Source organism: Hirundo rustica, chromosome 2 (genome assembly GCF_015227805.2).
Source record: "Hirundo rustica isolate bHirRus1 chromosome 2, bHirRus1.pri.v3, whole genome shotgun sequence".
NCBI classification, from domain to species: Eukaryota; Metazoa; Chordata; class Aves; order Passeriformes; family Hirundinidae; genus Hirundo; species Hirundo rustica.
Genome location: NC_053451.1, coordinates 11387899 through 11401704, shown reverse-complemented (window position 1 = coordinate 11401704; position 13806 = coordinate 11387899). Strand labels below are relative to the sequence as shown.

At 35.3% G+C, this 13806-nt stretch overlaps 1 protein-coding gene across 2 annotated transcripts in view; it reads right to left on the bottom strand.

The window, feature by feature from the left end:
- The window catches only part of TMPRSS15 (transmembrane serine protease 15), a 46331-nt gene that overhangs the window by 16863 nt on the left and 15662 nt on the right, over positions 1 to 13806 (bottom strand). The window contains exons 9-15 of one of the 2 annotated variants that reach the window (XM_040055922.1): positions 12984 to 13133; positions 10419 to 10521; positions 9814 to 9964; positions 7834 to 7975; positions 4059 to 4148; positions 2661 to 2786; positions 2066 to 2197 (exon numbers count right to left, since the gene is read on the bottom strand). In XM_040055922.1, the coding sequence (XP_039911856.1) occupies positions 2066 to 2197; positions 2661 to 2786; positions 4059 to 4148; positions 7834 to 7975; positions 9814 to 9964; positions 10419 to 10521; positions 12984 to 13133 (894 nt within the window). The remainder of the gene's footprint in view (positions 1 to 2065; positions 2198 to 2660; positions 2787 to 4058; positions 4149 to 7833; positions 7976 to 9813; positions 9965 to 10418; positions 10522 to 12983; positions 13134 to 13806) is intronic. The other variant, XM_040055923.1, reaches the window with a different exon arrangement.

The window sequence follows — 13806 nt, the reverse complement described above, 5'->3', positions numbered from 1 at the left end:
TGTTCAACACTTCTGCAAATTTTAAACTCTGTCAAGTCAAGCATATGAGCAAAAAGGCAATGAAAGTTGAGAGTTTCCTTCTGAAACCTGTTTGTTAGGAAAGGTGGAAGAGACAAAAGTAAATGGAATGAATGAGGAAAGTATTCATAAAAGTAGGATTAAGCTACTTCAGAATCAGTTATAAAATAAATAAACAAAATAAAAGCAAATGAGGGAGAGAGTAAATGTGAAGTTATAATTCTTTCTGTGGCCATAGTGTATTTTTAATGGCTTCATTTGTATTACAGGAAATATACAGTCATAAACTTAAATTCTATCAAAAATATGTTTCTTTTACCTTCCTGGACTTACTGACAGAAATATTTAATTATCTAGAAGTCGTATTTAAAACAAGATAATTGCTTTACTACTGATTTTTTAATATTCCTATAAAATGATTCATTTATCTATCAGCATGGCCTATATCAAATGGAAGCAGAAGAATATGGTTTATAAAAGGCTTGAACCAGATTTTCACACATTTAATGTCCCTAACTAATGACAGGTATTCCAAAGAACCTAGCTCTTAATTGACAGTGTTTTTTATTACATTGCATACTGCCAAAAATTACTTCTGTTCAAATAATTCTTACTTTAAAAAAGACAGTATTTCATAGAAAAAAATAGGATACAAAGAAAAATCTGCCTTTCTTCTAAAGATAATTTATTTACTGACAATCCTTTTTTCTTTAGGCCTGCATGATAATGATATTAGTCTCTGTCCTTTGGCTACAAAACTCATGAATAAGCATAATTCTTTTGCAAATGGAACTTTTAAAATACATTTAACCAGAACTGGCAAAGGCCACTCTGAGAATTCTGCCTTGCTAAGCTTAATTTTCACTTTACAAAATGGCCAAGGCTTGCCCAGCAAGGATGCTGAACCAGCTAAAACAAAAAGGCAGAGAGTTGTTGGACTGAACAAATGTGATAGACAAGGGAGAACAAGAAGTAGCAAAATTGTCTTATCGACACAAAAACTAGCATCTCAGTCTTGTACAATGGGATTAAACAGAGTTAATTTTACAAATGTAGACCAAAGGTGAAGGTTTAAAAAATATTAAGGAAAGTAATATTATTGTTATTACTACTGTGAATCCATTAAAAAATCTGCCACTGGTTAAACAAGCAGAGAGAAACTTGGCATTTTTGAGAGTTAAAGTAAGAAAAAGAGCCTAGATTCTTGTTGACTTTCTGTTCAGGTAAGTGAATTGTACTTCATACATCTCTCAAAACATATTTGCTTTTTCTTTCTCTGCTTTTCTCCTGTCAGACTTCCATAAATACAAAGCTTCTAATTAATTCAGTCAAGATTTGGCATAGATTTAGTATAATTATTTGTCCTGCTCAGCATATTACTGTTCTATGTAATTTGCATTATGCTTCATTTTGCATATTTTGGAGAGTTGATGGCTGAATTATGAGTGACAAGTCTAACTGCAGTCCCCAAAAAATCAAGAGCCTTTCAGAAGGGATCTGGCTGAAACCAGAGACACTGCTGTCCAAATATTTAAGAGATTAGTTCTTCTCAGATTATTCACACACCGAAGACCAAATTTTTAGAGATGCAAGAGGGACCATATTGCAAATATTGATCAGAGTTACCACATACAGTTTTCTAGTCTAGTTCTTGTTATCAATAGTAAATATTTTATAAATGCATTTAAACACACTTTGATGACACCCTGAGATCATTTACCAAGTGATGCTTTTTCCTTGGGTTTTTGTAGGGAATCGTTAGTGTTTGCTTATCTGAAAATATTTTGGTCAAAATACTGAGTCAATTTTCCACATAATATCACAGAGTTGCACATGATCTAGACATTACCCAATTATACTAAGAAACAAACCCATCACTTTTCATGCCAGGAAATATAAAGTACCAATAAGTAACCAGCCTTTTTCTCTTTAACATTTACATTTTTCTACTGAGCAAGAGCTGAGAGTCACATTGTGCTCTCCACATTTTCTGAAGTATATTTGGCCAGTGGTATAACCTCTTCAATACAAAGGTTCAGATGCTTACTTAGATGGTAGCCAGTAGTAAAATTTGCAAGAAATCCCTGCCTTGTAGTAGACTTGTCCGTCCGGAGGATCACTGTCATCTGGTTTGTTGTAGAGAAGACATCTGGCAGTGGGCCTTTCTCTGTGTAGACAGCTATTCACCAGGAAAACATGAGTACATCCAACCCATTCTGTTCATATGTATTTCAAAATGTTTTGGGTTCAAAAGCAAATACTGTCACCACAGGGATGTAGCTGCTCCCCCAAACCTAACTGCTGTCAGACTGCCATGGTCAGACCCCAACACCAGATTTGATTAATCAGCATAGAACTATGAGGCTCAGCTAAGAGTTTATCCATCTGTTTGTCCAGACATGCAAACAGTCTGATTTACTGAGAAGTTAATTTCATATGGATTGCATGGAGAGCTGAGCGTGTGCAAATGTTTTGGAAACTTGATGTCACATAGAATATGCTTTCCCAGTTTTTCCTCTGAATTTCTGAAGCTCTAAAAACGCAAATAAAATGAGAGGAATTTAATTTCCTTGATATTATATCCATCAGTTTGCTCCAGCTGTCCAGCTAGATTCATTTCAGTACCCACTGCTGCTACTTGCCCAAAAGTAAGGAATCTGGTCCTCTGCCATCTCTGACTTCAACCACATCATAAATACTTTCCAGATCAAAAACCTGAAAATGAAGTTGGATGTTTTTTCCATTTTCAGCATTCAAGTACCACACACCTGGAAAATAGTAACATGCACACACACGCACAAATTACCTTTTCAGTAGTTATATTTACTGTGCCATTTTCATGTTGAAAGGCTTTGGGGGTGGGGGTGGGGAAATCTCCAAAATTGTTAATCATTACCCAAGAAATTAAGAAGTTTAAATTTTGTATTTAAAAGTTGTCAAGATCCAAAATTCTATAGTTTCTTATTCTTAAAACATTTTGAAAACTAATTTTAGGGTTCCACGACATATACAAGTGTTTTTAATCATTCGTGTCAGCTGTTGAGTTTCCTCAAAGTAGTAAAGCTCATTCTTTTCTGACTGTGACAATATGACAAATAGTCTTGTCACTTAAGTCTCATTTGATAGTAAGATGATTTTTATAATCAGTCACAGAAGCCTGTCTTTCAAGTTAAAATAGCTCCTTGCTTCTGTTTAGCCTATACTTTCTCATATTTAATCTAAGTGTGGATACTACAGAAATCTTGCAAAGAAAGTTAAAAGTGTATATATATTTTCAAGGAGTGAAATGCGTTTTCTCACTAGCAGGAATCTCATTTGGGAACTTGTGGAATGAATCCTGGAAATGTGAGCCATATCTCAAGTGGAACAGAAACATAAAATGACAACTCTTATGATTACCATCCCAGCATAATTCCCCAGGATTGAAGGAATAAATAATTCAAATTTCATTAAGAGGCAATGATAAAGCTCTCTTCCTTGCTTTATCCATCAACATGACAATGCTTCAAGTGGACCACCTTGAAGCATTCACTTTTGCAGGCTCTCATTTAATCTAAATCAAGTAACGTCAGTAGAATAACAATGTCTTCTCCCTAGTATGTTAAGAAATATTCAATAAGGAGGATTCTTTACAAAATTCATGCATATATTCTTTGCCTCTAGAAAACTTGAGCCATTTAACAGCAGAAGTGATGACAGTAATCTGGCAAATACACCAGGTTATGGTAAAATGGGGACTTTCATCACCTTATGTGCTGCTGCATTGACATAAAGACATTTGACATAATAGGCAGGATGGAATTGGCTGTTTTGACCCATTCCATTGGATTCTGGTTCTCTTCATCCCTTTTTAATCAGCTGGCATGTGTTTCCTTAGCTTCAGTACTATATAGAATGTAGTTAAAATATTCCACTGTATATACCTCAGATCTTTTGTTGTTGTTGTTTTGTTTGACAGCATCTGAGTTGGAAAGCAGATTTAGTATCTCTATTTTTATATGGTAAAACATCTCCTGAAGATTTGGAAACAAATTACTTACAAAAAGCTAAGTTAGGGTAATTGGTTGGAAAGTTTGCAGAGCTGAATGTACTGTTTGGCTCCCAGAGTTCAAGTGGCCCTCCACAGTCAGCTGAAAAAGAAAACATTTCAAGAACGTAATTAACCTTCTGTCTTCATTTTTTAATCTGCGGTAACAATGAAAATTTGTAAAAGTAATTTTCATGATTATTGGTCTGCACTGTACCCATGACAGAAATATGAAGAAAAGAATGTGATACAGTCATCTGTCTCATTTACTAGTACAGTAGTAAAAAAGCTAGGGAATATCGAGGATAAGAGAGGCCCCCAAATACAACTAATTCATACACTTATGTCTTTCTTGTTATCTGATCAATCTTAGAATCACAGAATCATTAATGCTGGAAAGGACCTCTGGGATCATTGAGTCCAGCCTTTGACTGATCCACACAACCTTGTCGACCTTGTCAACTAGACCGTACACTGAGTGCCCCATCCAGCTGTTTCCAGAACACTTCCAGGGACAGTGTCTGCACCACCTCCCTGGGTGGTGGAGTCACTCCCTTCCAGTGCCTGACCACCCTTTTGGTGGAGAAAATATTCCTGCAGTATCAGCAGAGATACTCAGATCTAAAGCTCTTTTCGTCATCTAGCAAGTAGCATTTCAGCAAAAAAACCCAGAAACCCCTCATATCGTTACTTTGTTTTCTTCAAGATCCCAAAACCCTTTAACAGCTAAACCTTGTCAGTGGTTAAACCAGTCATTCGCTTTTTCCTTTAAACAACTATTTTAGTAGGAATACCTTTGTCATAAAGATGTAGATGTACTTGCAGGTAAAAATTAATAAAATTTTTGTAAATGCAAATATTGTAGATATGTGTACACACATATACATGCACTCACAATGTGGGCACAGCTAACTGTACTTTATATATTAAATATTCTGTTTCAACATATAATTTTGATGGAGGTTTACACCCCAAATATGTCAGCTTCATGATCAAAAACTTTACTTAAAACTGAGAAATATTATTTATTTTCATTTTAGCCATTGGAATGACTGAATGAACCATGAGAATGAACTTTGGTGTTTTCCCACTTCTGTTGCTCACAATTACTTCATTCAAAAATGAAGAACACTGCTCCTCCATTTGCTTCAGGAAATAGTAGTTAAGGCAAAACAGATTTACTTTCTTTATTTTGGTATTTTTTGACATTTCATTCCTTGAATTAAAATTGCAGGGTTTGGCTTTTTTTTCTTTTTAACTCTCAGATTTTGGTTAAACTTTAATGCTCTCCTCTCTACCCCTTAATAGCTCAAGTTTGCATGCCATGATGTCTGACAGCATCTCACATTCTGGTCCCCTTGGTTGAGGATTGCAAAATCTACAAGTCCTACCAAGTCTGACCATTGAATCCCACTGGGAGAAAGCTCAAAAAACGCCCCCCAAACCAAACCAAACCAACCAACAAACAAACAAACAAACAACAACAACAACAAAACAAAAAAAAAATAAAAAACAAACCACCAAACCCCCCAAACCAAGAAAAAACTTGAACTTCCTCACAGCAGCCATTTTCTATAAGTTTCTATTTCACTGAATCACTCCTGTCAAGAAAAGCTGAACTCTCTGAAAGGAAAAGGAACTGCTAACAATCTCATCCGGACTAATAAGTATATTATGTTTCAGCTATATGGCTCACAAGGATAATTATTTTCTATAAATACCATGAACAACACATAAAGATTACACTGGGTTTTTTTTAATGGAATATTACTGCATGTGAAATCTGATCTGGTGTTGACTACATGTAAGGCATACTAGTAGTGATCTTGTTCAAGCATGGAGAAATAAGAGAAGAAATTGAATTTACTCATACCTTGAAATAATGTTTTAAGAATTTCCAGTGATCTTTAAACATTAATTCATATGGAGTTATTCATACAGTTGTTATTCATTAGAGAACCAAATAGTAATCACTTCCAACAATCTTGATTGAGCACAACAGATGATTTTCTCAACAGTTTAGAAATTATGTATGACCTGTATCTCTGTGCTTTGGCCAAATCTTCAGTTTATATTGACATACATATCTTAAGTGTGGAATGTACATCATCTTTTCCACACCACTGTTTGTGTTAAAAGACAGATTATAAATTAACATGAAGATGAAAGCAGTCTTTGTTTTAGATGAAAGTGTAAGGTGACAGTCTTGTTCAAAAGACAAAAACAAATCTGGCTTTGCCATGCCACCATCAAAAATATGCTTTTTTACGTTTCAAGGAGTTTTTGTGGCACTGTGAATGATGACAGTGACTTGTAGTGAAGCTTTAATTTCAGTAAAAGAAATTGACTCAGCTCGAATTCTTTTATGTCTTGTTTATGGATGTGACATTTGTAGTGAAATCATTAGTGTTAGTAAGCTCGTACACGTCCATCAAAGCAATTTCATCCTTCCTTGAAGATGATTGATAACATTCACTTTCTTTTCATCAGGTTACAGATAACATGTGGTAGCATGTCCCAACAAAATTATGAAAACAACTTATTTTTTCCCCAGCAACAGCTTAGACTATCTTTTTGTACCATATATCTCTTTATTATCTTTCATAAGGAGTTATAAGCCATATTGCCATGTCCCTTTTTTGAATGTTAAAATGTTATGACCATGCATTTGGTAGGGATGTATAGTTTGATATTCCTTTGGTGTTTTTCAGAAGCACTCAGCTACTATTTACCACAGGGCTATTTTACCACTAATCATTATACTGGTTCTAACTTGTGAGGTGTGCTTACCCACAGAACCTGAAGGTTAGCTGGAGGGGCAGCATCAGCTGGACATCAGCATCTCTCCACAAAATTACTTTAATAACAACTGCTATTAAATTCCAAAAATTATTTTGAGAAACTATGACTGAAATTACTACTGTTATTAAAATTCAATTTTGCTGAAAGGCACGCCTTGTTGAACTTTACCTCCCCGTGCCTCATGATGGAGCTCTAAAACTGCATTGTACTCTTACATTCAGAAGTTTTTTTCTTACCTGTCCTGATGCAGTAGATTTGGAGGTGACAGATTTGAGAGAATAATAATATTAGTATACAGTGTTTCAACATGAATGCAATGCGAACAGTCTTACTACAATTTTAATTTTAGATCATTTTTATTTAGTATATGTCATCAAGAGAGAAACCAGTTGTGCATTGAAAGGCACAGTAAATCTAATAAGAGGCAGTCCTGGAACATGCTCAGTGTTTGTTTTAATGATTTGAAGCCATGTCTAAATAGGCCTTTTGTAGATTTTTTTTTTTTTCCCAAAATTTCATCCACTTTCAGAATAAATTATAAAGCAAGCCCGATCATATATTTTAATGATTTTTTCCACAAGCTCTATTTATATTTGTATTGGCTTTTGCTTTGAATGTGCTTGGACTTGTTCAACATCATATACAATCTTTCTTCTCTCTTTTATATAAATTATCCAGATTTATAAGGATGGTTACATGTATTTTTTGCTGTGAGATTTTCCTTCTTAGCTCTGTGAAACTGAAATGTTTTGAGGAAGCTTAATCCTCTGTGCTTTCCTCTAAAATACTTTACAGCTGGGAGGGTCTGGATCAAGCTGTACAACCTGTCTGGAGAGGCATGGAACTCGATCTTAGTGTGTTATCCTGAAGATAACTTTACAATGCTGACAAGAGGTTTTTATAAAACTGACATTGAAAATTCTGACCCACTCAAACACAAATACAGCAATAGGAAACAACACAACAGTGATTTAGTGTTTACTTACTAGGAACTAAAGGGGTGGTAGGAACAGTTGGCCTCAGAGTTGGCTCCACATAATTGGTTTCATTACACTTTCCCTTCGCCAGGCCAATGTCATCCACGGCAATATCACTGGGACCACGCCTTTTAAAGGCATCCAAAATAACCTGAATTTAGGAAAAAAAAATATTATGATTTAATGAACCATTTTCAGCTTCCTATGCTGTACCATTCTGTATTTCTTGAATTATTTCCACTGTAGTCTACACTGGTGCTACACTCAGGGAAAGGCATTGGGAATGAGACAGAATTCCTCACAAAAAAACCCAGCACTATGCAAACTGAGTGGATCATTCTAAGGAATGTAGTAGCTTCTTCATTTAAATGAACATGATTTAAAAATATTCAATACCTTTATACATGTAGTTTTATAAACAATTCTGCATTGCTCATCAGCCCAAACTCTTTCTGAACTAATGGCACAAAAAATTAAAATTTATCTCATTTGTTCTTTACTGTTCTTTAATATCCACATATTTAAAGTAATCCTGCAAAGAAGGAATTAGTGCTGGTGAAATACAGTTATGTATAGCAATCTTCTTGAGATCATATGTGGTTAGATATTTCCTGGAATGCAGGGAGAGCACAGATGCATTTATTTCCTCAGATGTTAAATGCATCTTTCTGGCAGTACTTGCCAGAAATCAATCAAAACTACTGTAACAGGGAAAACCATCCCAAATACCTATAAAAAGAAATTGTTTTCAGAAGAAAGGTGCTGAAATAACTGTCTGGAATAAATCTCCTCCTTTTGTTTACAGATAAGTCAGTTGTTAATCAAGAGGTGTCAAAACCAGTTCCATCTGCAACACAGTTTCAGTAGTTTAATCTGTAAATAATTAGTGAAAACACTGATTCACACTCTGAAGCAATTTAAATTTAAATCTTCTCAGGGTTAAATGCTTCACATCACCCTCACTATTGAGATTTTATATTCCACAGCACATTTTGATAGGCTTTGAACACTCTTGTTTTATGGAAAGCTCTCATGATAACATCCATTGTTCCTTGACAAGGATCAGGTTTTCTGTTTTCTGAAATATTAATACTTTAAACTCCAGAGTAGGAAAAGGGGCTGTAAGAAATCAAATTGGTATTCCAATATTCTGCGTACTAATATTTATATGATGGCATGAATTGTAAAATGATACTAAGAATTATTTTTGGAGCTGTGGAATGTTGTATTTCATTAGTTTGGTTCAATCCAGTTTCCCCTACTGCTTCTATAAGAGTTGGTTTTTCCCAGAGTTGTATTTTCCTACTGTTCTCCTTGTATGTCCAAACCACTCCTCTATCCATCACCCAAAGCCAACCTATCCTCCCTATCCTTCGCTATAAATATTTTCCTTTTCCCTAGAATGTTCTCTATTAATCAATCTTCTCTTGACGCACCATTGGGCTTGGTAATGCAGCGCCTCCTATCCCAGAATCCTATTGGTTCCCATTTAAAGTTCTCCTCCCCTAACTCCTCCCCAGTTACTCCCATTGGTTGTTCGATTGTATCTACCCCTCTCCACCCCCTCTCAGCACTTAAGCCCATGCACAGCTGGTGTTCAGGGCTCTGATCCCTGAATCCCTCCATGCTCTCTCATCCCTTACCCTCTGGAGTTTGCATTTCCCTCAGACATTCCCACAATAAACCCTTTGGATCTTATCCTCGAATCAGAGTCTTCCCTTCACCTTCATCCTTGTCCTCACAGGAATCAACCTGGGACTAAAGAGCCTCAACAGGTTGAGGGTTCCCTAAGTCATTGCCGCTGGGGCTCTGCTCAACACACGCTGGGAGCAGTCCTCCACGAGCCACCGAGCTAGCCCGAGTGGCAGAGCTAACGGATACTCAAGGGTACCACAGTGGAATTTTGGGTTCATTTCACAGAAAACTCTGATGTCAGTTTAGCTAAAATAAAGAAAAAAGGAAAAAAAAACCCCAAGCAACTTAACAAACCTTAAAACCAGATATTTCATTTAAAGTTACTTGTCCATAATTCCAGTTATTTCCATAGTTTCCTTCTTTCTCGAAAATTATCTTTTCCTGACCACGGTCATCACTTATGCTAACTCTTAAACGGTAAACATTATTTCCATACATGAAATACCTAGAGGGGGAAAAGCATTTTGGTATGATTAGAACAAAGTAAAATTCCTTAAAAAAAGTCAGTCTTTGTATTTTATAATGTTTTATGAAATTAGGATTAATTTGAAGCAATGACAATAATATTAATTGTATTAAATTACACCTGGAATTGTAGAGGTCTAGTTAAGCTTCATGACAAAGCACATTTCAGGGTTTCTTTATACCATTTTTTAATAGAAATGAATATTGAACATGGGGTGAAAAAGAAAATACATTATAGCTAACTGCAAAAGTCAAAGCTATGAAAGAGTTAGTTGAACTTCAGGCTGGGAGCTGAGACTGATTTTGTAAATCCAAACAGAACCAGGCTGCTGTTGCTGGCACGTTGGTTGAGTGGGATCAATATTTTATATGAAAGAAAGCTCTTTGGGTATATTCTTAAACAAAATACAGGTTTAGGAATTATGCAACAATACCAAAAGCTTAGACAATATGTATCTGAAGGGACCAAAGGCAAACTCAGAATCCGGACTCGCTCTTCTATGAATCCAAGTCCGATGGGTGTTGAAATATAAAATCCTGCAAGATAATGATCACACTTTAGCTAGGACAGGAGAACTTTCCTTTTACTTTTTTACTTATTGAATTAGAGTTTTTACATTTAAAATAACATCAAGAACAGACAGTGATGCATTATTTGGAAGATTCCCGACAGAGTAAATGTGAGTGATTATCCCAAGATATATTCATCAGTCAATGATATATTAAACTGAGCTTTTAATCTTCTTGGATACTCCTCCGAACTAGCTAAGCAATGGGAAACTAGTCCTTTTCAAGTCAGTGGGAATCCTGCCTAATATTCAGTGAAGGCAGCAATTCTCCTGGGTTTATAAAAATGTCTTCCTGTTTGATACACTTGTGATTGTGCAGAAGAATTTCCCGACATTTTCACAATTTGTATCCACATGACAATGGGAAATATCAACTGTGTGTTGAGAGGGTGACAGAATGACTAAGTGAATATTTAATAGCAAGGTGAGTCATTATAAACAAACGAGCTCCCCCTTTATTTTTGAAATTGAGTTTGTAGCTTTTTCTGAGATAATTTGTTGCAGCTGGGAATTTGGACCTCTTGTTGTCATATGAGGCCAGGCCACAAAAGCACTGGGATTTGTCATAAGAAATGCAAATTTAGGCAGCTTTAAAATGAAAATCTTGCCTTATTCAAATCATGGATGTAATCTCATATTTTCTTCTATCTATCTAATACATATATATGCAAATATTATAATAATAGATTTTTCAACTGAATATAATTATAATTATATTAATTAAATGATATAAATTATATTCTGTTATTTGTACTTCCAGATTATCTTGTTTTTTTCATGTGGGAGGCTAAGATTCCTGAAAATTAATCAGAAAATCTGAACCAGGCCTTTAAGTTCCTCTGCTGACTTAGAGAACATGCACTAAAATATACATGGTGTCTAACTTAAAGAAAAAAGTTATTCATATAGTCAAAGGAATAGTTGTCTTTGTTTCATCAATTCTCTGAGCATTCAGATTTAATTTTTGAATGTGTATTAAGGTATTTAGTTTTCAAGAGCAGAAAAAAACAACAAAAAGTTTCACTGAATGTAATAGCTTCATATTAATTATGCCATTTACTCAAAATACAAGTCATAGAAATTTAAATATGCAGCACAATAGTAACATTACACATAGGAACATTACATCTGGCAGCTTAGACTTGGCACAAGGAAACAGAGCACCCAAAATAGATAAATATTTTTAAGGGAGAGAAATCATTGTCAAGTGTTTTATTAAACAAATTTTACATTCTTTCATCTGAATTGCATTCTAGGAGCCAAGTGGGAAGACAGAACAGTGTTATGAAGACTGTTTAGAAAATGTGCATTTACTCAGACAGGCTGAATAATTTCTATCTGATAAAGTGCAGAATACTATTTTTCTTTTCCCAGGATTCTTTCAGAATAATTTGCAAATTTTCCACTTATTTGTCACTGAATAAGTTTTATGTAAGTCTTGCATAGAATACATATAACCATTGCAAAATCCAATTTTTATTTTATCTGGTTTTAGCTGGACTGACAAATCAGCTGAGAAAGTGATTGTTTGGCTTTATTGTTGAAGGAGAAAAAATCTTATGAAGTCTAATTCTGGAATAAGGATTCATGATCCACTCAAAATCTAATTCCTATCAGTATTGTCTCTTTAAATAAATTCCACTTTCAATATGACCACTCTTTCAATTATATTATTTAACTGTAAAAGTTACTGGAATGTTTCTGTGTTTGGCACAGTCAGTATGTTTGCTGTGCAACAACAACTGGGAACACAGATGCCCCCTATAAACTGCAGGTCAACTTTATTTAAATCCAAATTATTTTGTGACAACAATGAGAATGTCAGCAGTAGAGAGGGATGAAACAGAAGTGATTTGCCTAATAATGCAATTATACTTTTTTTCCCCTCAAGTTAAACATACAGGATTTTGACCTGTAACATTTTGATCAATAAAAATTCCTTTCTCAGATGAGGCATTTTAGTGTAATAATCGCATTGAAATTTTTAGTACCTCACACTTAAATAGTTATACTCCTTCCTTGCTTCCTTCCTTCCTTCCTTCCTTTCTTTCTTTCTTTCTTTCTTCCTTCCTTTCTTTCTTCCTTTCTTTCTTCCTTCCTTTCTTTCTTTCTTTCTTTCTCTCTCTCTTTCTTTCTCTCTCTCTCTCTTTCTTTCTTTCTCTCTTTCTCTCTCTCTCTCTTTCTCTCTTTCTTTCTCTCTTTCTCTCTTTCTTTCTCTCTTTCTCTCTCTCTTTCTCTCTCTCTTTTAGTTTTTGGATATTTCCAAAAGTTGGCAATCACTAGCGTAAAACATTTTGTCTGGTAGCCCTGACATTTTTATGGCAGAATAATAAGATATCCTAGTAATACCACTATGAAGAATCCAAAATGCAGTTCAATAAGCTAAATCAAGTTTTTCCTTTAATCTTCAAGCCACATTTTTCATCTTACCTGACAAGTTGCCAAATGTGTGATCAAATTCAGGACCACTCATGGAGGGAAAAGTAGGACCCTGAACTCTGTCCCAGTCTGAATCATCATCTAAATCTTGTATCCAGAAACAAAAGCCATCTTCAAAAGTGCAATTGATTTTCTCATGATCTGTGAATAAGAACTTCTAGTAAATAAAATATGACAGAGAGATATTTTCTCAGAATTACACAGGACGGAATGATGAACAATGTATATTTTTAAATGTGTTTGTAAACCAGCCGACAGTGACTTGATTTTCTCTTTATGCAATGTAAAAAAATTACTCAAATAAATGTGTTGTTACTGCTTGTTAATAAAAGACTATTTTTGAAGGGTAGCCCTACATACTCTTGCACTCATTTACCAATCTTCATTTCTGATCCTTCTTTTTCCCCTTTTCTTTGCCAAGGCCTGGATTGCCTCAGCAGAAAGGGCTCACGATTAGAGCAGAGTGCTGCGCTCTGTGCCCCTGGGCTGTCCCTTTCTTTCTTTTCATTTGCTCCTTCTTTGGTCCCATGGCTTTGCTGCAGCATCCTCATCACTTTTGTTCTCATTAGATTTCAGTGTCTGTCCATGATGCCTTGAAATACAGGTCAGGCAGGGCTTCCACATGAGAAGAACTTGCTGGCCCTCTGGATGCTTCCTGCAGCATACCCTGTCCCAGCCACATTCCCTGTTCACCTCCTGCTCCAAACTTAGAGCGAAAGAAGCCTTCACTTACCCAATTACCAAAGCATGAGTCATATTGCTGCATTTTTTTGTCCCTGTAGATTTACCTCATCCAGACTTCCTAAGGCCTGTT